Here is a 27,159-nt window from a genome sequence, read left to right as displayed (position 1 = left end):
AGCCCTGTCCACAGGGTGGTGTCGGTGTGCAGTGCCCTGAAGGCGGTCTGAGATTCCAAGTTGGGTTCTCTTTAAGATTTGAACTTAATTTGATTTGATTCTTTGTGGGAAACCCTATATATTATTAAATAGAACAGTTCAACTGATCAACCTTTGTTTCAGGTTTAATATAGTTTTTATTATTCGGTGTTGGTGATGAACCAAACCTCTCTAGAGGAAATAAAGTAGATGTTAGTTCCACATTTATTGAAAATATATTTCAGTCTGGGTTGACCCTCGTCAGTTCTTGAGATTGTTTCTGTCATGAAATTGGATTTTTTATTTCCCTGATTAGATGGAAACTGTATTATTACTTCAAAAGTCAAAACTTTTGTGCTGTAAATCTTTGGATTAAACATTGATTTACATTTTACTTAAGGATTAATTTAATTCTTATTCGACTGGTCACTGGTCATACCCTGCAGAGATAACTTGGATATTGGGAATAAGCGTTTAATTGATGATAATCAACATAAAAATTCGGCTAAACAAATCCCTTTCATTCATGTAATAGCTGTTTTGGCGAGAATTATTTAAAGTAATTTTTGTTTAGGCGTGTTCACTAAAATGGTTTCTAGTGGCAATAAGTATGCCTAAACCTAACATGTTGTTAGAACATCCGGATTCTGCGCTTAAAAAGGTATTATTAATAACAATCAACCTGTTTAAACTATGTTTTATTTTTTAAAAAAATCGTGTTACAAATGCAAACAAAAGTTATGGCTAACCCCTTACTTCTATGACAAAAGTAGGTCAAATTTTGCAACAAAGAAAATATGTGAAATCTTATCTTATATTAATATTTTCAAATTCAAATTGAACAAACGCAGTGCCACAAAAATCCTTAAAAAATTTAAGGGAAAAAATCCGCTGAATAATTTTTGTCAAATATTTTTAGGGAGAGATGGGAACGATTGTTGCAATTCACAGACCACACGGAGGAATAATAGCTTGCGATGATACCGAGGAAAAACTTTTTTTTACTAAAATTGCCATGGTTGATATAAAAAGACATTAAAATATAGTTGGCAAACTTTTCAAAAAAAAGTAACAAGTTTTTTTAGTCATGTAGAATAAAAATATTTCTATTAAAAAATGATGAAAAATAATATTTTCAAATATTAGTAAATTACATTTCTAAGCAGTGCAGAAAACAAATATTCTCCTAAAGGTGTTTTTCCATCGATCCCGTGTATATCTGAACGGAGTTCATTTAAGCGTAACCACAGATCTACTGTTAGTTCTTCAAGTGGGCATGAAGGTATTGAATTTTCTTATTTTTTGATTTCTCGCATTTTTCGTTTTCAAGCTTTTGACGTTAGTTCTTCTCTATAGGAAGAGTAACCCTACTTCTTATTTTTATGAAAATTTTTGTCCCACGCGATTTAAAATTTCTTCTTTTTTAATTTTATTTCATTTTCGGGGGAATGTTTTTTGATAATCTGAAAAAAATGATATTTGGACGTAAAAAAGGCAAGTTTTATCATCCATTTTGTTATTTCTACCCAAAAATATGTTATTTTGCCCTTACAATAATAATTTATGCTCCCCAATTCATCAAAAAAACTAAAAAAAAGATTCTAACTCAGCTCAGAAGCCGTTGAGGCATAAAAAAACCTGGCAACATTAGAAATTTTTCGGCCCACGGGGGGGGGGGCTGAGCCCACATAACCCTCCTGAGTACGCCTCTGGAAACGTTTCTATTGAATTTATTTCTATTGAATTCAGGTGATTGTTGAATACTCTCCGAATAGCTCCCCCGGTGGACAAATATTTGAAGATTGTCCTGCTCCATATATAGCCCTTCTTGCCTATACAGGTCCCCGTCCAACCGTCCCAGAGATTCGACACAAACCCTTCCCCCTCGCTGTCGACAGTTCTAACAAATATCTTGTCGCTAAAATTGTGAAGTTTGACCCCCCGGGCCCTACCGGTGTCGAGTCCGGTATCGCGGAGGTGTTGCGTCCATCCGACCTCAACACTCTGGCCTTCACCAAGAACTCGTTCAAAAGGTATATTGAGGTCGACACTACGGTGAAGTTTGTACATTTTCACCGGGACAAGATGTTCCATCTCGGGGCCCTTCAGTACAGGACGGACTTGCAATATTTCTTTTCCTCTTCAGCTTTTGGAATGAACATTTTCTATTGCTATGCAGAACCCTTGGCAGGCTCTGATGGCGAAAAGGTTTTATTCAACGGCGAACCAGGGAGAAACTCGTAGATAACCCCTCAATACTTTCTAAATCTGGATTTTGGAATCCTGATAAAAATCTTGAAACTGGTTAAGGGATTGGGCAAGACTCTGGGTAAGGAATTGATAGAGGGGTTTGTCAAGGAGTTAGTCAATGAGGTTGTCAAGGATGTGGCCAAGGTGGTGGTCTAGGGGTTGTTTAAGAAGTTAGCTAAGGAGCTAGTCAAGTAGTAAGTCAAAATGGTTGGTAAATGACCTGATCCAGGAGCTTATAGTTAAATAGTTAGTTAAGGAGCTAGCCAAGTAGTTTGTCAAGTAGCTAGTCAAGTATTTAGTCAAGTAGTTAGTCAAGTAGTTAGTCAAGGGGTTATCTATGAACTTCCTCTGTTAGTGACGCATGAGATTACGCTGGGATGGAAAGGAAGCGTATCCTTTCTCCACGCGACAGGTCAAGGAGGGTTGACCCTCACCCCCAATACAAAGGAGGATACACTCCTGTATCCTCGTATCTTCTCCTTTCAGTCCACCAGGTTCCTGGGCAGGGAGGGGATGAACATCAAGTTGTACGAGGTAGGAATCCTTAAAGGGATTGGCCACGTAATTTCATGCAACCCTTTTTTTGAAAAGTGGTTTACCTGATTCTCAACGGTGGATTTTAAACTTTCTCTTAGTATGAAAGCACAGATATTCTAACCTTTTTTTTTGTCTGAAAATTGATAAATGTTAATTGTTATCACTTCGGTGGCGAGGAGCGTCGACCCATATTTCATTGAACAATGGATTTTCCAATAGAAAAAATAACAATGCAACAAACAACTCTTTAAATGCAGGGTCACTTCAAATTACGCCGACAGTCCCTTAAAATGGATCTCAAGGTTCTAGAAACAGGTGTTGAAATAACTGAAAAAAAAACGTTATTACTGCATGCCTTGTTTAAAGTATTTAAAACGAACTGGGGATTTGTTAACCTTGAAATGGATAACCTCCACGTAAATAACCCATTTCAAGGGTTTTATATTAAGAATATCTTTAAAGCTAACTTTTTACAGTTATTCTCAATTTTCCTGTGATTAAAAAAAGGATATTTCAGTAAAAAATTTAACATTCTTACAGTATTAAGATTCTTAATCGTTTTGTTTTTCTCTAGCTCTACATCTATATATTAAAGCTCTTCGCTCATATATATTTGTATTTATATTTATTAGCTAAAGCTGGCCAAACGGCTGGATCGATTTTGCTGAGGAACAAAATTTTAATTTTTTTTTTCAAAAACCGATTTAAAAAAAATTCGACTGAAAAAATTCCACCTGCATCGCAGGGCACTTCAGCTAGTTTGTATAAATAAACAGGGCCAGTCAAAAAAGTGCGATTAGCGTCATCTTCTTCATAGCTAATTTTGTTAAATCATGAAATTTTCATTCTCATCCAATTCTAAAATTTCATTAAGATTGTTCTGACCAATAGAGAGATGTGTTCATAAGAATCCCCAACATTTTAATGAAATAGATCCGAATTATTGTTCAGTTGAACATACAAATAAAACAGTAAACAGTTGCACATTAATTAAAATGTCCTCCATTCTTTTGATGAAATTGCTGACAATTTTTTAGGGAACCCATGGGTATTGGGTACTCTGGGGTAGTATTTGCCCCAAAAAATTTTAAATTTTTTTCCAAATTCGAACTTTTTAAAAATTCAAATTTTCAAAATTAGAATTTTTTTCTTCAATGTTTCTAAAATTTCACAAGCACTTTAGCTAGTTTGAAATAAACATGATGATTTACCTAAAGGACATTGTTGAGGGTTCTATACCCCCTAGAGCTGTTTATCTAAACGGATACTCCAGTTCAGCTTCAGGTAATATTTTCTATCAATCATTCACTTACTTTCTTGCGTATTTACTTATTTTATCCTATATTATACCAATGAGACATTTTTTCGGTGTACAATTCTTAAATATGAGCGTAAAGTCTTCAGTACTATTTCCCCAGTTGTTTCAGCCAACAGAAGAAAGTTTTTTTTTTACAATTTTCTTAAATAACATGGACAAAACATTAATTAATACTATTCTACAAACTAGTTGTATGCGTAGGAATAGGTTGAGACAAATTTGGAAAAAGTTATTAAAATTCTTTTTAAAATCTTGCAGGTTTATGCAAATTCGTTTAGTCAGGGTAGCTTGTTGGAGGTTTTCTTTATTTTCATTGGGAAGACGACATTTAAAGAAATCTGTGAAAAAATTATTGTAACAGCACAAATAATAGTGATAATGAAAATATCGATTCTACGATGAAATTTGTTCCCAAACAGCATATTAGTTAATGAATTAAATTTTTTACATGTTTTGTCCGGGTTATTAAATAATTGTGAAAATCGTTTCTTCTGCTGGCTGAAACATCAGGTGAAATATAATAATATTACTAACAACTTTACGCTTTTGTTTAAAAATTGTACACCGTAAAAATATCTCATTGGTATCAACATTTTTCTCTATAATTCTGCACTTGCAGCTCAAATATGTGACATAGCCGTTCTCTCCCTTTAACTCACGGTCGTACTTGCTTACTCTCTTGCCTTCTTACTTACCTCTTCTCTTACAAACTTCTTTTTTGATCATTCATGCTTTAAAGAAAATATTTACCCGTTTACTCTTTACAATTGTTTTTATTTAGAAGGAACAGTTTGTGCCAGAGTACACGACATTCTTCCCCCTCAGGTTAAAATATTTAAAAATACAGTTAAGATAGTTATTTTCGAAAATTGATCGATTTATTTCATGATGATTTGATTGAGTTATTAAGTTACTTTAAAGTTACTAAGTTATAATTTGATATATCTTAATTGAATTAGTGATGAATGAATTCCACTTTTAAAGCGGTTGATTGATCGATTGGTTGATGGTCTAATTGATTGGAGTTGAACAGATGGCTTTGATTAGGTTGATTGTCTAATTGATTGGAGTTGAACAGATGGCTTTGATTAGGTTGATTGTCTAATTGATTGGAGTTGAACAGATGGCTTTGATTTGATTGATTGTCTAATTGATTGGAGTTGAACAGATGGGTTTGATTGGGTTGATTGTCTAATTGATTGGAGTAAAACAGATGGGTTTGATTGGGTTGATTGTCTAACTGATTGGAGTTGAACAGATGGGTTTGATTGGGTTGATTGTCTAATTGATTGGAGTAAAACAGATGGCTTTGATTGGGTTGATTGTCTAATTGATTGGAGTTGAACAGATGGGTTTGATTGGGTTGATTGTCTAATTGATTGGAGTTTGATTGGGTTGATTGTCTAATTGATTGGAGTTGAACAGATGGGTTTGATTGGGTTGATTGTCTAATTGATTGGAGTATATAGAATTTGTGCAGTATATGGATCTTAAAGCTGCTATGAATTGATTGATTTATTGATTGATTGTTTGATTGATTGATTGATTGATCAGGGTGGTTCTGGAGTATCTACTGGAATAGTATATATAGAATTAAGGGAGTACATCGATATGAAGTGGTTGATGGGTAGTTTTGCAGTATTTACTGGAATAATGTATATCGAATCTGGAGAGTTATTTGGTGAGCCAACTGGCTGGAATGTATCTCCTTTATCTCCCTAGAAGTGGACTAACTGTTTGGGTGTAAAGGTCCAGTTAGAGCAGGGGCGGGACGGTACTTCTTGCGCCTGGCGGTGGTCTGGGGGGTCCACATTGGGGTCTCTTGCAGATTTCGTTTCCTTATGAATCCTTGGATATATATAGCGGGGCCTCTTTTTCAGATTCCATTTCAAATAAGTTCAAATATATATAAATATGGATATGATTGATTGATTGATTGAATATTTTATTGTATAGGGTAGTTCTGGAGTATCCACTGGAATAGTATATATAGAATCTGGAGAGTATATGGATATGAAAGCTGTTTTTGACAGGTATTAAATCATTACAGAGGTGTATATTTTTCTCATTAAACCAGTGATTTCGTTTTTTTCTCTGAGAGAAAACAAGAATTAGATAAAATGAATTTTGCACGAAAAAGGCAAACCACATTTGGAAATGGAAGGACTAGTCTTGTTTTTCAAGAAAATAGAAACACCCAACGCTGTAAATGGTGTTTATTTAAATCATTTAAAATCCTTAGGAAAGTTTAGAGGCATTGGAAATGTTTTTTATTTAATGAATTATTTGAAAACAGCACAAGTTCGACAATTGAAATTAGAGGAAATATTTGGGTTAAAATTAAACAGGGAAGAAACCTACTATTTTTTAAATTTTTTTCCAAATCCACGAAAAATATCGTGAAAAAGATAAATGTGATGAATTATGATTCGGTGTTGCTGCCCCTTTTTCATAGAATGATGTTTTTTTTTTATAATACTAATAATGTTTATTATTTGAATAAGTGTTTGCTCCGTGTTTTGTTTGAGCCTGGAGGAAAAAGATCTTCAATATATCCTGGAGCTAAACGAACCTTGCTTTGTTTAGGAGTGTGTGCTCCGTGTTTGGTTGGAGCCTGGAGAAAACGGATCTCCAATATATACTGGAGCTAAATGAACCTTGCTTTGTTCATCTCGACTTCATTCCAGACTCAGAAGAGGCAGACATCAAGTGCGTAAATAATTACATGAATATTTGCGTATTAATTGCTTGAGAAATGAATATTTACGTACAGATTGTTTGCTAAATGAATATATGCGCACAGATTGCTTGATAGATTAGTATTTGTCTACATTTTGCCTGATAAATGAATAATTGCGTTCAGATTGTTTGATAAATGTATATTTGCGTACATATATGAGTATTTGCGTACAGTTTGCCTGAAAAATAGATTTTTGCGTACAGCTTTCTCAAAAAATAAATACTGTCGTACAGATTTTTTGATAAATTAATATTTACGTACAGATTTATTGATGAATGGATATTCGCGTACAGATTGCTTGATAAATGAATATTTGCGTACAGATTGCTTGATAAATGAATGGTTTGCTTGTAGATTGCTTGATAAATGAATTTTTGCGTACAGATTGCGTGTAACCTGCCTATGGGTAGGGTGGCCTAAAGAGCATGCTAGCTACCAGCACCCTAGGGATATTCCAATAGGTACATTTTGAAATTACTCGAATTCTTATTTCAAAAGATTCTATGTCACCACATTAAAATTTTAGCGAAATTCCGAGTAAGTTTATCATAATTTAAAATCTAGATCTAAGTCTATTTAGAAATTTAAAGTTTTCGGTTGAGGTTTTAAAATGTTTTTGCCTAAAAATTATATTATAAGTCCTCAAACAATTCAAATTGATTTTGAAATTATTTTTATTAAAATAATAATTACATGAAAATAAAATATGAAAGCCCATAAAAAGTTTTTGGTTTTGTATTTTTACTGTTAGGACAGAGACACAAACTTTTGCTTTATCTTAAATTTTTTAGTTCATTTTAGTTCTTATATTTTAGGAGATAGGCACAAACTTCAACTTTTGCTTGAAGTTTTTAGTTCATTTTAGTTCTTATATTTTAGGAGACAGGCACAAACTTCTACTTTTGCTTGAAGTTTTAGTTCATTTTAGTTCTTATATTTTAGGAGATAGACACAAACTTCAACTTTTGCTTGAAGTTTTTAGTTCATTTTAGTTCTTATATTTTAGGAGATAGGCACAAACTTCTACTTTTGCTTGAAGTTTTTAGTCCATTTTAGTTCTTATATTTTAGGAGATAGGCACAAACTTCTACTTCTGCTTGAAGTTTTTAGTCCATTTTGATTCTTATTTCAAGGAGAGACGCAAAAACTTGTTTCTTGAAGTTTTTGTTCAGTTTTATTTCTTATTTTTAGGAGAGAGACACAATTAAGCGTTTGATTTTGCTAGAAGTTTTTGGTTTTATCTTTTATTCTTATTTCTAGGAGAGAGACACAAACTTTTGCTATTTCTTAAAGTTTTTGGTTCCATTTTTTATTCTTATTTCTAAGAGAAAGACACAAACTTTTGCTTTTGCTTAAAGATTTTGGTTCCATTTTTATTCGTATTTCTAAGAGAAAGACACAAACTTTTGCTTTTGCCTGAAGATTTTGGTTTCATTTTTATTCGTATTTCTAGGAGAGAGACACAAACTTTTGCTATTTCTTAAAGTTTTTGGTTCCATTTTTTATTCTTATTTCTAGGAGATAGACACAAACTTTTGCTGTTTCTTGACGCTCACGACCTTTCTATAAAAGAGTTCTTACAGGTTCTTAAAGGAGATAAACCTCCCAGGTAATATTGTTGTCACTCGTTTTAGTTCATTTTGTAAAAATTGTATTTCATTAAAGTTTGCATTTATTAAAAAACGATCGCTAAAATATGTTGGTTTTTTGAGTCTTTTTTGCACATATTTTCTGAACATTTTAAAACTGTTTTTGATTAAAGTTTGCATTTAATAAAAAACGATCGCTAAAATATGTTGGGTTTTTGATTCGTTTTTTTGTACATATTTTCTGAACATTTTAAAACTGTATTTAAGTAAAGTTTGCTTTTAATAAAAAAACTATGTTGGTTTTTTGAGTCTTTTTTTGCACATATTTTCTGTCTCGGTTAAAATTTGGCATAGTATAAGAAATAAAAAAAGCAAGTCCACGCCGGCCGCAAACATATGTGATTGTCTGTATTGTAGGGATGGGCATCACTTTATATATTTTATATTTTTTATATTTTTTATATTTTATATATTTTTTACATGTTGTATATTTTATATATTTATATATATATCTATACTAGCTGTTGATCCCTGCGTTGCCCGTGGAAAAAAATATTTTCAAAGAAATGTGAAAAAAATATTTTCGATTTTTTAAGCCTATAACACCCCACGGCCACTCATGAGTGTCCACAAAAAATTTCAGCCCAATCTGTCCAGCCGTTTGGCCGGCTATAAGCAACATATATATATATACGAACGTTTTGTTTTATTATAATCAATTGTCTTTTCTAGGATATTTATTCCGTTTCGTAAAGACGAAATGAAGGGTACTGTTGTACAGTTAGATAGAGGTTGTAAACTCAGGGGTGTCGGACCTAAGGTAAACTCAGGGGTGTCGGACCTAAGGTAAACTCAGGGGTGTCGGACCTAAGGTAAACTCAGGGGTGTCGGGCCTAAGGTAAACTCAAGGGTGTCGGACCTAAGGTAAACTCAGGGGTGTCGGACCTAAGGTAAACTCAGGGGTGTCGGACCTAAGGTAAACTCAGGGGTGTCGGACCTAAGGTAAACTCAGGGGTGTCGGGCCTAAGGTAATGAACAGCAATGTTTTTGGAAACTTAAGGAAATTGAAATTGAAATATTACAGGTTTTCTTTCAAAACTCCTCTAATTTAGGAGCTATTGAAAAGAACGAAATAAATTATAATCTGCAACTAAATATATTTATTTTATTTTCGCATACTACAGGAGCTTTGAGGTCACATAGTCTTACCAGTGATATTGAAAAAGTTTCAGTACTCACTTTGTCTAGTTAACAGTTGTTACCTTAAGCTAAAGTAAATTTACACGTTAGATTGAAACCTTATTTGTTTCAATAATAACTTAATTAAGAGCTATTGAGAACAACAAAAATGTGATGCATTTTATTATGTATATTGTATACGAATAAATTTTCATTTCTCATTCTAAGTCTAAACTCGAGTAGCGCCAACGTTACTAATTCGTATTGGCAATATCGCAAAAAATAGAACTTTCTGTCATATTCAGTGTGCTAGTTGCACTTTTGCTAGTTAAAATGTAGGTTTGAGGATTAAGGGCGAAAATTTTGTTTGGGTTGGATCTTAACTTCAGAGATTAAACTCAATATCCATTTTGTATTCACGGAATTGAGTTTACTTAAAATCAAAAGAAACGTTAAAGGCGCTAGAAAGTAATAGAAATTGTAAAATCGAACTTTAGATTTAATTTAGTAGTAATCATCTTAATTCAGGATTCCACACTAGAAATTCTAAACATGTTCTTCTCAATAGCTCTAGCTCTTAAATAAGAGAAGTTATGATTGCAAACTGCTTTATCGTTGAAGTCAGATGATTTAAACATTTCATATCTTAATGTTAACTATTTGATTTAGCGAAATCTAAATATATATTAATGAGAAATTTGATTATGTGAATAGTAATCTATAGCGAGCCAGAAAGGATTAATCCAAGTCTTAAATGTATAGGAGCAGAAGGGGTTAATCCAACTTCTAAATGTATAGGAGCAGAAGGGATTAATCCAACTCCTAAATGTATAGGAGCAGAAAGGATTAATCCAACTCCTAAATGTATAGGAGCAGAAAGGATTAATCCAACTCCTAAATGTATAGGAGCAGAAGGGGTTAATCCAACTCCTAAATGTATAGAAGCAGAAAGGATTAATCCAACTCCTAAATGTATAGGAGCAGAAGGGATTAATCCAACTCCTAAATGTATAGGAGCAGAAAGGATTAATCCAACTCCTAAATGTATAGGAGCAGAAGGGATTGATCCAACTCCTAAATGTATAGGAGCAGAAAGGTGGGCGGGATGCAGGAGCTGTTTGTGGAGTTATCAAGGTGGATAAAGGAGCACTTATAGGAGCTCTAGTCACATTTCATAGGAGGTAAATATTCATATATCCCAGCTCACCTAACTCTTGAGAAATGTCAAAATTTTATAATTTTAAATAAATAAATTTGTTTTCAAGATATAACATGTCGTTAGGCAATATGTCACGTTAGACTAAAGTAAATTGCACATTAGACTAAAATCTACGTTTTCAATCATAAATCATAATATTTAGAAGAGTTCATGAGATTAGCATAAATGTTTTGAATTTCTAATTGGTTTTGAATTTCTAATATGTTTTGAATTTCTAATTGGTTTAGAATTTCTAATTGTAAGAGAATGAATTAGCTTATCTCATACTTGTGCCTGCGTTAAATCCAAATTAGATATGGTACGAGGTCACAAAGTCATAGCAATAATGTCGCATACATTTTATCTCCTTAATCTGTCTAGTTTATTTTGATAAATCAAGGATTTTTTTCACATCCTAATAGTTTTTTTTGACTAAGAGGGCCTTACTCTCACGAAAAAAATTATAAGTTTAACCTGAGTTTAAAGGTTTTCAAAATTTATATCTTCAAAATGAAAAAGTTAAAAATCTACAAATTATGAATTTAATGTTTTCCGGAGAGAAACGTGTCGTTGATATCGGAATTCATTTGTATTTTTCTAGATGAAGGGTTATAAACTGGATCATTATTTCTATGTTTAATTTTGAATCCCAAATTTAGATAAATAAATATATATATTTTTTACTAAAGCACATTACTTTACATTGTTATCGTTGCAAACTAGAGAGAAGGAAAAAATAATTTTGTTTAACACCACTGGTACGACTATTATGTACGAGAAGTACAAGAAGAGATAATTTAACCAGTTAGATATAAGAAATTCAAGATATTCTTGTTATTAATTCTTCCTCTAAGTTTGTTATTATGTACGAGAAGTACGAGAAGAGATAATTTAACCAGTTAAATAAGAAATTCAAAACATTCTTGTTATTAGTGCTTCCTCTAACTTTGTTATTATGTACGAGAAGTACAAGAAGAGATTATTTAACCAGTTAGATATAAGAAAGTCAAAACATTCTTGTTATTAGTTCTTCCTCTAAGCTTTGTTATTATGTACGAGAAGTACAAGAAGGGATAATTTAACCAGTTAGATATAAGAAAGTCAAAACATTCTTGTTATTAGTTCTTCCTTTAAGCTTTCTTATTATGTACGAGAAGTACAAGAAAGGATAATTTAACCAGTTAGATATAAGAAATTCAAAACATTCTTGTTATTAGTTCTTCCTCTAAGTTTGTTATTATGTACGAGAAGTACAAGACGAGATAATTTAACCAGCTAGATATAAGAAATTCAAAACATTCTTGTTATTAGTTCTTCTTCTAACTTTGTTATTATGTACGAGAAGTACAAGACGAGATAATTTAACCAGTTAGATATAAGAAATTCAAAACATTCTTATTATTAGTTCTTCCTCTAAGTTTGTTATTATGTACGAGAAGTACAAGACGAGATAATTTAACCAGCTAGATATAAGAAATTCTAAATATTCTTGTTATTAGTTCTTCCTCTAACTTTGTTATTATGTACGAGAAGTACAAGAAGAGATAATTTAACCAGTTAGATATAAGAAATTCAAAACATTCTTGTTATTAGTTCTTCCTTTAAGCTTTCTTATTATGTACGAGAAGTACAAGAAGGGATAATTTAACCAGTTAGATATAAGAAATTCAAAACATTCTTGTTATTAGTTCTTCCTCTAAGTTTGTTATTATGTACGAGAAGTACAAGAAGAGATAATTTAACCAGTTAGATATAAGAAATTCTAAATATTCTTGTTATTAGTTCTTCCTCTAACTTTGTTATTATGTACGAGAAGTACAAGACGAGATAATTTAACCAGTTAGATATAAGAAATTCAAAACATTCTTATTATTAGTTCTTCCTCTAAGTTTGTTATTATGTACGAGAAGTACAAGACGAGATAATTTAACTAGCTAGATATAAGAAATTCTAAATATTCTTGTTATTAGTTCTTCCTCTAACTTTGTTATTATGTACGAGAAGTACAAGAAGGGATAATTTAACCAGTTAGATATAAGAAATTCAAAATATTCTTGTTATTAGTTCTTCCTCTAAGCTTTGTTATTATGTACGAGAAGTACAAGAAGGGATAATTTAACCAGTTAGATATAAGAAATTCAAAATATTCTTGTTTTTAGTTTTTCAATAGTTCTTCAATAAAGGAAACATATCATATCTTTATTTATATATAATTAAAAGTATATCATATATGTATAGTTCACAGTCAATTTGTTCTGGTTTAAGAAGTTTTCGATCATTTTTGATCTTCCGGACAGAACCATGCAATCTCAAGAACTGACAAGGATCAACCCAGGCCGAAATATATTTTCAATAACTACAGAGGTTTGGTCCATCACCAACTTTAAATAATTGATATATTTTTTGTTTAGAAACACGTGGGTTCTTGGTTATAACATGGGAAAAGTTGATCTAACCAATCTTTTCATAGAAGGTAGGTAGAAAATAGTTTTGTTTAATTTTTCAAATTTGGAGATAAAATGTTTTTTTTAAAAATTCAAATCTTTATTTTGATAGAAATATATATTGAATGTTTGAAGTAAAACCTAAAAAAGAATGTTAATCATCAAAAAAGTCATGTTTATCAATGTTGAAAGCAAAACTTGCATCATTAACGATTTTTGTAATTCTTATATCTTTGAAACCTGACGTCATAGTCCATAGATATTTTAACCTAAGAAGTATGCGAGTAGGGATGTTAACGTTTTCATTTTTCAGAAAAACGATCGTTTCGTTATGATAACGACGACGAAAAATCGAAAACGAAACGATCGTTTTTAAAAAAGATCGTTTTTTTTATAAAGTTCGTTTTTTAAAAACGATCGTTTTTAAAAACGATCGTTTTTATAAAATTCGTCGTTTCGTTAACGATCGTTAACGACGACCCTTCGTTAACGTTCGTTAACGACAACCCTTCGTTAACGATCGTTAACGACGACCCCTTCGTTAACGATCGTTAACGAAGAGAGGAAACCGACCTGAAGGGCATCTGTACTTATCATTGAGTTGTTTTTAAGAAAATATCAAGGACTTTTAACTCCCCCACAACTGTTAAACTTCATGTAAAACGACATTCAATAAAGTTGCAAGTAATTTTTTTTCCAAAAACAACCGTTTTGATAAAGTTCGTCGTTTCGTTAACGACAACCCTTCGTTAACGATCGTTAACGACGACCCTTAACCGATCGTTAACATAATTGAAATAAAAAAAAAATCGTATAAAAAACGGTCGCAAATCGTTTTAATAAAAACGATCGTTTTCAAAAACGATCACTATTCGTTCTCTAAAAGTTCAAAACGAGTGGGTCGTTTTTAAAAACGATCGTTTTTTTCCGAAAACGAAACGATCGTTTTTGAAAACGAAACAAAAAACGATTAACAACCCTATATGCGAGATCTTTATGTCAAAGTTTGATATATTAAAGGTTTTCACATCCTGTCGTAGCAAAGATAAAAGGATTAGAAAGTTTAAGTCCTGTTCTCTGATGAAAATGCAAAGTTTATCATTAAAACGATATTTTGGAGAACAACAATCTTTGCAGTATATATATTTTTAGGTCAGAAAGTGTCATTAGAAGTTGTACCTATATCTGCAGATGACAGGAAAATATACTTTCAGTTTTAGATTTTTCAAAAATCTTTTCTCTCGTTTTTCTTGCTAAATGAAGTCTTATCTTCTACCGTAATTGATTGTGATAATCCCCTCCCCCCCGTTATTGTCCGATTTGACCGGAGAACCTTTACTACCGGAGATTTGTACGATCGGATTTTCCGGTCAAAGTGGACACTTGACCGCGACGGGATAGGGTGACCATTCAATATATATTCCGGTACAAACGTCAACCTCACATCAGTTCAATACCAACCATTGGTTTAGAAAAGTCTTAGAATGCATTCGTTTATTTGTATTCTTCTTTCCCTGCTTAGAAGCATCAATGCTTTTAAACCTGCATTACCCAGCACCAATTCTATTGTACCTTCGACCGATTTATCCATCTCTCAGAGTGTGGCTGCCGGTTCCCACCTTGCCATGGAACAGTGTTCCAAAATGTTCCGTAATCAAGTCTGGAACTGTCCTGCTTCTATGTTCCAACCTAACTTCGGAATATCTACAAGAGAATCTGCTCTAATTCAGGCGATCCTCAGCGCTGGTATCATCCACACCGTGTCTAGGAACTGCTCGGCGGGTGAGCTAGATGGTTGTGGGTGTGGTAGAAACTCCCCTGTCACAGATGAATCCTGGGAGTGGGCGGGTTGTTCGGATAATCTCGCCTTTGCGGATTCTGTTTCTGAGAAATTTCTTCCAGGTGGTTCCTTAACACAGCATCATAATCTTGAGGCGGGTAAGGTTGCGGTGAGGAAGTCAATGCGCCGGGTTTGCAAATGTCACGGTGTTTCCGGTTCCTGTGCTGTCCAAACCTGTTGGAAATCCGTTGGAGATTTCAACTCCGTGGGACGCTACCTTCGTCGTCGCCACAAAGATGCAGTTCATGTTGGAACCGGAGGATCAGGTTTAACCACCCTCTCCGATCCTTCTCTCAACAAAATCATCTTCAGTCGGGCCAGCAGAGATCGTCGTACTGTGCCAGCAATCAAGAAACGCAAGCTTGTATTTCTCCAACCCTCTCCTAACTACTGTATCGCCAACCCTGCTCTCCGAGTACCCGGAGTAAAGGGACGGGTCTGCTCCGTATCTCCAGAGTCCAAGTCTAAAACCAAGGATATAAAGAAATGTTCTGATGTGTGTACTGGATGTGGTCTCGACGCCAGGAAAGAGGTTAAGCTTGTCTCGACCTCGTGTAACTGTAAGTTTGAATGGTGCTGTAATCTCAAGTGTGAGACATGTACTAGAGAACAGATTACTATAACTTGTGTACGCAAGACCAAGAAGAACCCGATAAATCTGTCAAACAGTACATAACGTGTACATAATTGTGCCATTAAAATGTTATCTGAACAAAACCAGTAAATAAAAAATATTTTTCCTGAAATAAAAACGTGTCGTATTTCTTCGTATTGTATTTTTCAAATGATTTTTTTCTCTATATTTACTGTGAACTAGACAGAGGGAGAATTACTGGCACAACTTTGTGACCTCGTATCTCATGTACTTTTGATTTTATGCACAAGTAGAATAACATTAAATTTATTGGATTATAGAAATTTAAACCATTTTTACTCTTCTCAGTAGTTCGTTAATAAAAGGAGTTATGGTTGAAAACATTAAAGATTAAGTCTTTCGTACAATTTAATTTAATTTTAACTGAAATTATATTAGAAAAAAGTATCCTGGGCTGCCATATCAAAACAAGTATAGAGCTACTCTTGTATGGACAAGCAAGTTTAGACCAAGGAACGATGTTGTGAAAACTGTTCCTGAATCTGTTCATGTTAACAACTGGTAGGTTTAATAAGTTTAGACCAAGGAACGATGTTGTGAAAACTGTTCCTGGACCTGAATCTGTTCATGTTAACAACTGGTAGGTTTTACAAGTTTAGACCAAGGAAGTTGTGAAAACTGTTCTGAATCTGTTCATGTTAACAACTGGTAGGTTTGCTGTAAGCATATTTCAAGTGACCCTTTATTTAAATATGGTAATGCCCGATTCACAACGGTACCATTTATTATAGACTTGCAACACTGAAGAATTTTTGACTTGCACATATTGAAGAATTTTAGACTTGAAACTCTTTAAAGAATTTTAGACTTGAAACACTTTGAAGAATTGAAGACTTGCAACACTTTGAAGAATTGAAGACTTGCAACACTTTGAAGAATTTTAGACTTGCAAAATATTGACATGCAACATACTGACTTGCAACGTATTGAATTGCAATATATTGGTTAAGTTAAAATAAACTTTTTTCTTAGGTTAAAGAAACGAGGGCTTTCGTGGGATAAATTTCAAATTCTTGTAAAAGGAAAACTGCCGATAGTTCCTCCTCTGATAGCAACTAGACATAGGTAACTATTCTTCCTTTAAAAGCGAATGACTGTCTAATGTCTATACCACCTTTTAAAATAATTTTCTCCCTTTTAAAAAAAACTTTAAATGGTTTTCGCTGAATTGGGGTAAGTAAACATATTTTGGGTGATAAGTATCTAAAAGCAGGGAAAATTGTCCAAATCTAAATCTTTATATTTCCAGTAATATTAAAGCACTTAAATGGCAAAACACATTTTGGATTGCCAGGACTAAGGTTATTTTTTGATTATTTACTCTATAATTTTACTTCTAATAAAAGATTGACGAATTAATGTCGCAAATCATTTCAAAGATCAAAGACCCGTCTTGCTACTGTCATGTTTCGTATTTTTAGTGGGACATTAATTCAATTATTTTTTTCTATTTTTTAGAAGCCACTTTTTTCACATATTTTATCAAAATTTATGATTTATTTAATCTAATTAAATCAAAATCTAAATTATCTAAATATATCTGTATCTGACCTCCCTTCTCTCTCTCCTAGAACGAATATGCTGCGTGGTGGAGAACTGGAAGAATTGTTAGAAAATAACGAAAAGACCGAGTCCGGACAGAATACAGCTGATGATAGGTTTACACCAAGGTGTGTCTCAAATATTCATTAAATTGGAGTAGAAAATTACATTAGATTAAATTGATGCATTTTTTAATGAAATACATAATTGATCCACGTTTTATGCATTTTAAACTGTAGACGTGATTTAAAATAGTCGAATTTAATGGTATCCTTTAAACCTTTGTCTGGTCAAGAATAAATGAGAGATATCCTTGTTTGTCTCGCTGAAAATTTTTAATTTTTAATTTAAGATAGAATAACGACGATATCTTCTTCTTAATTAATCAGAGAGAGGTTAAAATTGCACCGTTGTGAATCAGGCGTGTTCATTTTTGAATGGAGAGTCACACGCAATACAATGTACAGCTAGTCCCTTTAATCTGGGTTTGTTTAGGTTGGAATCCCTGCCAGTCTTCCGGCATGGATCAGACGCTGTACGGATCTGTGATGAAGCTTTATCCGTCGTTGGACCTTCGGATCCTAGGATATTCAGGTGGGATTTGATTTGATTTGATTTGATTTGATTTGATTTGATTTGATTTGATTTCATTAGATTAGATTTGTTTTGATTTCTTTTGATTTATATTGATTTGAATTTAATTGATTTGAATTTCGATTTGAATTTGAATTTGAATTTGAATTTGAATTTGAATTTGAATTTGAATTTGAACTTGAACTTGAATTTGAATTTGAATTTGAATTTGAATTTGAATTTGAATTTGAATTTGAATTTGAATTTGAATTTGAATTTGAATTTGAATTTGAATTTGAATTGATCTTGATCTTGATCTTGATCTTGATCTTGATCTTGATCTTGATCTTGATCTTGATCTTGATCTTGATCTTGATCTTGATCTTGATCTTGATCTTGATTTTGAATTTGAATTTGGATTTGGATTTGGATTTGGATTTGAATTTAGATTTGATTTGATTTTAGATTTGATTTGATTTTAGATTTGATTTTAGATTTGAATTTAAATTTCAATTTCATTTTGTTCAGGATTATTCAGAATGACGGAAATGCACAAATGGCTTTCCATATTCATAAAGCTCTGGGATACGCACTAGAGGTGAGATTCCAAAATTTAGAGGTGTATACATCCGATCGTAATAAAAACTTTTTTAGATAAAAATTAATTTCAAAATTAAGGTCTGTTTATTGTTTTAAAGGTTTTTTAGCTTTTGCTTATTGCTTAACCCAGCTGGCGGTTTTGGTCTTCTAAACTGGGGCAGCTTTAAGATCACATACCATTGATTGATTTTTAGTGATGTAGGTTTTTAATATCCTTTAGGTTCAAAAAACCATTTTTAAATTATTGTTATTTTTAGGAATATAAGAAGGTAACGGGGCGGGTAGCGCCGGCCAACTATTCAGGTTTCGGCGATGTCTTCAGGTTTGAGATTATTTGTTTAGATTTATATTTTTTTAAATGGTTTATGATAATATTTCTTCTTTAAGATCTGGACCTCCGATCCTGGGACTTGGTGTTGGTGGTCCGGGACCAGTATTAGGACCAGTTGGACCCATTGGACCTGGAGGTCATGGACCAGGACCATGGGGTGGGATAGGGTTACTCCCACCACCAGGACCTCCTTTTAACTTCAATATAGGTCAGTATACAGGTTTACGGATTTATTTTAAGAAATGCAAAGTTTTCAAGGTTTTAAGCCATGAAAAGTTAGGAATACTGGGAAAATTCTGTAATTTTCTTTGCCAAATATGTCACTTTTAATGCACCCACTAAACTTTGTTGCTAATTTTAACTGATTCTCCATTAAAAATCTTTATCTTCTTTGTCTCTCTAGCATAAATCCGAAAGTCACTATCATAGAGAAATCTTCACTTTAAAAACATCTATTTTTCATGATATTAAGACGTATATCTCGTACATTAGGCAAAGGTTTAAAAATACTGGTGTGAGAGTCTCTAGTCCTTTTAATTCTTTAATTTTAGTTTTCATTACTACTCTTTATTCTTATATTGGTTATTTTAGGTCCTGGATCATACCAGCAGGCCAACCAGATGGCCAGCAGGCTCCAGCAGATGGCCATGGAGGAGGGGGGACGGAGAAGAGAGATCGAGGAAGGGGGAAGAAGATGGGACCAGCAGGAAGGAGGGAAGAGACGGGATCAAAGTAGAGGTGAAGAATGGGAGGAAGGGGATGAAAGAAGAAAAGGATGGGAGGCGGAGGGAAGGCGGAATGGATGGGAGGGAACGAAGCGGCAGATGAATAACCAGGGCGGAAATAGGGGAAAGAAAAACCGAGGTGGATGGAATAGATAAAAAAATAAATCATATCAAATATTTGTAAACCAAATCATTACTCATTTAATTGTAAAGAAAATTTTTGTACTTTTAGAAAAAATGGACTAGAAGAATAATGGAGGAGGAGAGAAAGTTTAGGGCGGCTTTAAATGTCATCCAACGTCTTCCGAAAAGCGGTTCGTTTCAACCCTCGAACGAGATGAAACTTGGTTTCTACGCGCATTTCAAGCAGGCGACACGTGGACCATGTACACAGGTCAGAAATCAAAATGGCGGGGAAAGGATTTATTATATAGATAAAAGACGATGATTTAGTAAAGGTCACTTCAGTTTTCGACACGGTTTGTAAGATATCCCTGATATTCTGATTTGATTTGTACTAGGATAAAAGATGATGCTAAATGTGGAAATATTACTATTTTAAGAAAGTCAAATCAAAATGAATGTTTGGATTCATTAAAGGGACTGTTTACATAATTTAGAGTGACATGCCCGATTCACATCAGTACCAAGCTTTGTCTGATCAATAATAGTTATCGAATAATAAATGTTGTTTCGAATAATGATGTTGTTTCCCTTTTAAAAGGACTTGCGCATTTCAGCTTCAAAAACAATTTAACACTGTTCAGTGTTCATGTTAGTAAAACGAAAAAAAACCTTCCACATTAATGATCAGATAAAGGTTTTAAAAGTCCCTCTTTGAATAGATGGTCAATTGGATTGAAAGTACATACGAGTCATTTTAAAAATATCTACTTACCATCACAATCAGAACGACCAAGAATTATTGACAGTTAATTAGGCGACTTTATATATATCTGGTAATTTTAAATGCTCAAAAGAGGCAGACCACAATTTGGAAATGGTAGGACAATATTATCGTTTCATCAATCATATTTGCAAAATTAGATTGTAAGGTCATCTAATGAATTGTAAATTAATTATGGGTCTCTGATTAGGACTGTATGAATTATAATTTCGATTATTTAAATCCTGATTTTTTAAGGCGCGGCCGGGTTTCTGGGATCCAGTTGGACGAGCTAAACATGACGCCTGGGCCCGCCTAGGCAACATGTCAACTCAGGACGCTATGCAAGGTTGGTTAGGACTTAGGCAGAGGCGTATACGGGGTGGGGTCTATGCTTAACCCCCCCCCCCTGGATTATGATTGCCATATATGGCCATCCTTGGACGAATTCCTTTATACGCCCCTGGACATGTGAGATGTAGAACTCCGGAAGGGATGACAGGATTTGTGTACATTCTACTGTGACGAACAAGGACAGCACGGGAACTAGTTTTATTGTAAACTAATTTCAATAAAACTAATTCAATCTGTTAAGTTCAAAGTCCCAATTGGTGTTTTATATTTTTTCTTACATAATAAAGCTCTTCTCTCATATATGTACATATATTTGTATATTAGTGCATATATTTATGTTAACTATAGCCTGTCAAACGCTGGACCAAATTGGCTGACATTTTTTAAGGAACCTTAGGCTAAAAAAATTCTTTTTTTTGCTCTATATGGCATTTTTAGCATTCGAAAATTTTCCAAATAATAAAAAATGTTTAGGTTATGTTGATCTTCTAACACAGATAATTGAGACAATCAACTTCTCTGCTGATGTTCAAGAGTTTATAGAGGTAAATAATTCGGTGAATAAACTGTAGGCGGATATATCAATACAATGCTGACTGTATTCAAATTCAGCTTTGCTTTCTCTCTAGCTTACGTACAAATTACATAAGAGACAATCAAAACATAAATCAAAAGTAGAGAAAAAAAATTTAATTGACTGTTAATTCCTGTTCTTGTAGATTTTTATTTCTTCTTTTTATGTTTAAAATTAAATTTTCTTTTTCAATCTAATAAAGTGGAACTACACTCGTCAAACAAGTCTTATCTATAGTGAGAACCAGAAAACTTTGGAATAGGAAGAAGACTTTTAAACTGAAATTATTACTATAAAGTCTAATGGACATGAGACACAGCAATTTTCTAGGCAGAAAATTTCAATTGAACGTGTTAAGTATAAGTTACTAATTAAACTATTTGCTTTGTAACGACATCAAATACCCTTAATTATTTATCGTCTTCTTATTTCAAAGTTTTCTGGTTCTCCTGTAAAAAATATTCTAGGTACTTGGCCCGTTTTATGAGTTTGTCGAGGATAAACTAACTCCGGACCGAAAAGTGGACCCGGAGGTACTCCAGAATCCTTCCCCCGTAGTGGGTTCCACAATCTCCATGGAAACCTCGGAATGCTCTGAACCCGAGATGAATTCTAGTATTGGAGACATGCTTGGTCAGTTTGATATTCCAGAGGGATTTAATTTTAATCGTGTTGAACCAGACACAGAGTTTATCAATGGAATTCAGGGGTAAGATATTTATTTCAAATGGGAAAACACATTTAACATTTCCATGGGTGTATATTTTTCAAGGGGGAGGAGTTTTTGATGATTTTGCGGGGGGGGGGGATGAAAATTGGACAGAAGAAGGCACCTTTTTCATTTTTCTTTACTTTTTACCCAATTATTCAACAATTTTTCTCTAAAAATAATTTATTTTTCCAATTTAGAGAATAACACCATTATGCGCAAGCATGTAATACTTCTGGGGAAAATTTTTTTTCAAAAGGGGGGGAATAATGATTTTTCGAGAAAATATACACCCCTGTGGTTTCTTTAAATTACTAAGTATTTTCAATGTTTAATAAGGAAAGCTATTAATAATTAATATGTTGCATATTTATTTTTAAAAAAATAATATATAATGCATTCTTATAGTCTGGTCTTCCATATCGGGGAGGCTTTCAGATTTAACCTCATAATTCTTAGTATACTTTGTGTGAAGGAAATTGTGAAAAAAAAAAATATATTCTGTTTTCTGATGTTTTAAAATTAGTCCCATTTTCATACTGAGCAGTGAGCATCCAATATCATATTGGATGGCTCAGTAACATTTCGTCTAGTACACTTTCGTCTAAGTTCACTTTTGTCTAGTTCATTTTCGTCTAGTTCTTTTTTGTCTAGTAACATTTGGTCTAAGTAACATTTCGTCTAAGTAAAATTTGGTCTAAGTAACTTTTGGTCTAAGTAACATTTGGTCTAAGTAATTTGGTCTGAAAAAAATGTCAAGTGATTTTATATATACACTGCAAAAAAAGAAACCCGTGAAACAAAATCAAGAAATCCGCAATTCGTATAGGAGAAATTCTCCACTCTTCTAAAACACGTTGAACTGAGAGGAACTCAATGGCGGGATTAATTATGATACTCAAGTACTTCAGACCAAATTCCTTACTAAAAATTACTTATACCAAAAGTTACTTGGACAAAATGTTACTTACTCCTTTCTTAAAGTTACTTAAACCAATTCTGTAGTTTTAGACCAATTTACTTACTAAAAGTTACTTAGACGAAATGTTACTTAAACAAAATATTACTTAGACCAAATGTTACTGAGACGAAATGTTTCTTAGACCAAATGTTACTAGACCAAATGTTATTAGACGAAAGTGTACTAGACGAAATGATACTGAGCCTATTGGATTATCTCCAAGATTAAAAAACGCTGAAGTAATACTCGAAAAAACCTATTTTTTCTGCATGCAAATTTTATATCAGGCTTATACAATTTTTTAAGTTAGATTAACTTAAAATTCCAAATTTCTGATTAGTCCCGAAAATCGCAATTTAGAGCCATAAACGATCCTAAACGATATGAGACGTTAAAACTCTGACCTTTTCTAGAATCATAAACCAGGGACAGCGTGAAGCTGGAACATTCTCACAGAATCTGGCGTGCGAGGAAAAATTGGCGTCAAATTTTGCCGCCGGTTTAGATCAGAATCATAATTCATTCTTGACCCAGGTAAGAAAGGGTTGTTGTAAGAAAAGAGAGTTATTTTTTCATTTGTCTATTCTTTGTTTAGTCCTAGAGAACTGTTTGTTAAACTTCTACCTTCCTCTATATAAACGCCTGATTTGGGTTGAGGATGGGTTGGTTTGGTTTGGTTTGGTTTGGGTTGGTTTTGGTTTGGTTTGGTTTGGGTTTTTCGTATATTTAAGGGAAAAGAGCAAAAAAAGTATTTTACTTTTAAAGAAAACAAATTAATATTTAACAGAACATTTTAAAGAACAAATTTTGAAACTTTTTGCTGTACGTTTATTAGAAAATGAAGCATTCGATGCTGTTATTTCTTTATTTTAATCATGTTCAATGTCCTTTGTCCAATCATATCTTAAACTATACTAAATCAAATATATTTTTCCAATGAATAGGAGGAGGATCGGTTTCTAGATGAGCTACGAGGACTAGAGGGGAGCTTACAGTCTAGTATTCATATGATGAGAGATATCAAGAGCACAGCTGATCCTTCTTTAACCTCGAGAACAGCAGCCTCTGATCCTGTTGCAACCTCCGTCTCAAGAACAGCAGCCTCGGCTCCTAAGATATCCTCAGAAGTCGGTTATAGTGAATTATCCCAACAAGAAATCGATAGGAATATATTCTTGAAAAAAGAGATTAGTTTTTTTTGTTCTTTTTAAAGCAAAAACATATGCTTTATATATTTATGGAAAAATTTTCCTTTTTGCGACAAAAATAATTGATATTCCGAATTATGGACCAGAAAATACTCAGATTTTCTTTAAAATTGTCCTTTTTACGACAACATAGTTGTCTGCAATTTCTGATATTTAGAATTATGCACCAGAAAATACTAAGATTTTCTTTAAAATTGTCCTTTTTACAACAACATAGTTGTCTGCAATTTATGGACCAATAAATACTCAGATTTTCTTTAAAATTGTCCTTTTTACGACAACAGAGTTGTCTGCAATTTCTGATATTTAGAATTATGGACCAGAAAATACTCAGATTTTCTTTAAAATTGTCCTTTTTACGACAAACTAGTTGTCTGCAATTTTGATATATCAAATTATTGGCCAGAAAAATTGTCAGATTTTGTTTTTAAGAATGTTTAACTATTGTCCAGGATGTTGGATAGGTTTGATGGTTTTATCGGTTCAGACTCAGGGTCTACTCAAACAGACAAGGAGGTTCAGTTATCAGGGTCTATTAAAACATTGGTGGGGGGTGAATCTGTTCAGAAAATTACCACAACAGCAGGAGAGGTAAAATTTATATCATTAAATGCAATCTTTGTAAAATTTTCGATACAGGAAGCAAAACTTGATAATACTTAAAATGTCTTCTTATATTAATATTTCAATTTCTCTAATAAAAGTGATATATATTTTTGAACGATTTAATAATTTCTTATTTTTTTAAATTCATTTGATTTATTTTCAGGAAGGTTCAGACTCGGATTCGGAGGATATTTTTGAGGATTCTGTAGAGTCAACCGCGGCATTAGAGGCGACTACTGCGCGCTGCACTGATACATATACAAGAAGTGTACATAGTAATGATGAAATTAAGGTAAAGGACATAAAAATTTGCATTTACATGACAAATACATAACGACCTGCTTACACCAATTTTTTATGTATTTTGCTTTTTAATTTTTTTACATTTTTCTCAAGAAAAAAAATAATTTTAATTAGTTTTTTTTAAAATACTAGTTAATATCACATTTGGTGAAACAAATATTTGTATTTCTAATATATTCCTGTGATGGCAGATTGAGGGGAGTGTGAGGAAGGGCTACGAGTTCGGGAAGGGTAGTGAAGGTCACGTGAAGGGAAGTGAGGGTCACGTGAAAGGAAGTGAAAATCACGTGATCCCTGAGATAAAAATCACCTCCGAGTATATTTACAGTGAGGGATTCCTCAACAGTCTGGTCGGGTCTCCAGAGTCATTTAACAAATTCAGGTTATTATTTTGTCTTCTTCTTATTTGTTATTGTTTTTCATTTTCTTTTAGTTAGTTTTATTATTATTATCATTATAAGTGGCATTTTTATTATCACGTACTGTCATTATCAGTATGGTTTGCAATGCATTTGGCATTTGGCATTTGGCATTTGGCATTAGCATTGGCATTGGCATTGGCACTGGTGTTGTCTTAGTCTTGTTGTCGTGTTGTCGTGTTGTCGTTGTCATCCATCATTCATCATTTATTATTCACATTATCAATATGCGATTTGCAATTTGCGATATGCGATATGCGATTTGTGATTTTGATTATGATTACTATTATGATTACTATTATGATTACTATTATGATTACTATTATGATTACTATTATGATTACTATTACGATTACTATTACGATTATGATTATGATTATGATTATGATTATGATTATGATTATGATTATGGTTTGATTTATGATTATGATTATGATTATGATTATGATTATGATTATGATTATGATTATGATTATGATTATGATTATGATTATGATTCTATTCTGATTCTGATTCTGATTCTGATGATTCTGATGATTCTGATGATTCTGATGATTCTGATGATTCTGATTATGATCATGATCATGATCATGATCATGATTATGATTATGATTATGATTATGATTATGATTATGATTATGATTATGATTATGATTATGATTATGATTATGATTATGATTATGATTATGATTATGATTATGATTATGATTATGATTATGATTATGATTATGATTATGATTATGACTATGATTATGATTATGATTATGATTACGATTACTATTATTGTTAATATTAATTATTATTAAATAAACTCTCTTAACCCTGTCCTCCATGTGCATATAGGAGTGGGAGCTCTGAGAAGGTAGTGTCGGTGTCCCTGAAGGACGAGTTGGACGAGGACGAGATCCTCGTCATTAACTCCGAACCAAGGGAGGAGGAGTCTCCAGTCCGGAGGAGCGAGACGGAAACAGACAGGTTCGTAGAGCTTAAAGGGTTATTTTGCTTATTAAAGGGGGTTGGGGGATTAAAAAAGTGATTACAACCCTTTTTTGATATACCCCATGAAACAAACAGAAAATATTTTTTTCCATTATGAGAACAAAACACCTGTGTCCGTTAACATTGGCAGGTTTTCACAAACCTAGTGCATTCTTGGGAATAATTGTTCCCTGAACTGGAAACTTTAGTGTTATATATGCCTGTCTCTTACTCCCTTTCGCTTAATCTGAATATCCACTGTGGATACTTTTCCTGGGTTCCGACCAATGAAATTTCTCGCGGTGATTGCTCGCAAAATTTCCCGGCTTCTAATTGGCTGTTCTGATTCTGCGAACTTATACTTAAAATTAATTTGCAGATTGACAAAAAGATGAGATCGAACATTGATCTCGATACCACAATACAAGAGTTTCCAGGTTCGGTTCGGTATCTAGTAATGCTATCCCTAGGTTCCTGGAGGGTATAGTGGATCATCTGAACCATGAGCTAGAGAGGGTCAACACAAACCTTGGTCATATGATCACAGGTAGTAAATCACAGGAGTAGATAGATAGTAGGAGGATAGATAGGACCGTATAAAGTAAGAATAACAATTTTTTGA

At 33.1% G+C, this 27,159-nt stretch overlaps 3 protein-coding genes across 5 annotated transcripts in view; all 3 read left to right on the top strand.

Annotated features, from left to right (window-relative positions):
* Window positions 1–118: 118 nt before the first annotated feature.
* Window positions 119–19,763, top strand: LOC111710745 (uncharacterized). The gene is made up of 24 exons (XM_023484864.1): window positions 119–162; window positions 593–679; window positions 938–1,006; window positions 1,211–1,300; window positions 1,768–2,248; window positions 2,624–2,802; window positions 4,023–4,089; window positions 4,905–4,948; window positions 6,080–6,156; window positions 6,710–6,832; window positions 7,248–7,324; window positions 8,382–8,472; window positions 9,185–9,272; window positions 10,718–10,812; window positions 13,241–13,302; window positions 14,426–14,471; window positions 16,147–16,269; window positions 16,741–16,833; window positions 17,340–17,438; window positions 17,806–17,904; window positions 18,412–18,481; window positions 18,741–18,805; window positions 18,871–19,022; window positions 19,406–19,763. The coding sequence occupies exons 2-24, from the start codon at window positions 629–631 to the stop codon at window positions 19,693–19,695; spliced, it is 2,631 nt and encodes an 876-aa protein (XP_023340632.1). The 5' UTR covers window positions 119–162; window positions 593–628; the 3' UTR covers window positions 19,696–19,763.
* LOC111710747 (protein Wnt-8-like) lies at window positions 14,489–15,893 on the top strand. Its single transcript, XM_023484866.1, has one exon. It carries the CDS (start codon window positions 14,758–14,760, stop codon window positions 15,787–15,789), a length of 1,032 nt encoding a protein of 343 aa, XP_023340634.1. The 5' UTR covers window positions 14,489–14,757; the 3' UTR covers window positions 15,790–15,893.
* The window catches only part of LOC111710746 (uncharacterized), a 12,524-nt gene continuing 5,011 nt past the window's right edge, over window positions 19,647–27,159 (top strand). For all 3 annotated transcript variants that reach the window (XR_002767120.1, XR_002767121.1, XM_023484865.1), the window contains exons 1-12: window positions 19,647–19,678; window positions 19,772–19,933; window positions 20,684–20,774; window positions 21,254–21,324; window positions 21,821–22,062; window positions 23,437–23,557; window positions 23,968–24,188; window positions 24,684–24,822; window positions 25,001–25,129; window positions 25,332–25,522; window positions 26,403–26,534; window positions 27,008–27,084. Coding sequence is in view for 1 of the 3 variants with exons in the window: in XM_023484865.1 (XP_023340633.1) it covers window positions 19,793–19,933; window positions 20,684–20,774; window positions 21,254–21,324; window positions 21,821–22,062; window positions 23,437–23,557; window positions 23,968–24,188; window positions 24,684–24,822; window positions 25,001–25,129; window positions 25,332–25,522; window positions 26,403–26,534; window positions 27,008–27,084 (1,555 nt within the window). In the remaining 2 variants the exon portion in view is untranslated. The remainder of the gene's footprint in view (window positions 19,679–19,771; window positions 19,934–20,683; window positions 20,775–21,253; window positions 21,325–21,820; window positions 22,063–23,436; window positions 23,558–23,967; window positions 24,189–24,683; window positions 24,823–25,000; window positions 25,130–25,331; window positions 25,523–26,402; window positions 26,535–27,007; window positions 27,085–27,159) is intronic.

This window comes from Eurytemora carolleeae, unplaced genomic scaffold, assembly GCF_000591075.1.
Source record: "Eurytemora carolleeae unplaced genomic scaffold, Eaff_2.0 scaffold1076, whole genome shotgun sequence".
NCBI lineage: Eukaryota > Metazoa > Arthropoda > Copepoda > Calanoida > Temoridae > Eurytemora > Eurytemora carolleeae.
The sequence above is the reverse complement of the archived record's forward strand: the minus strand, read 5'-3'. Positions and strand labels throughout refer to the sequence as shown.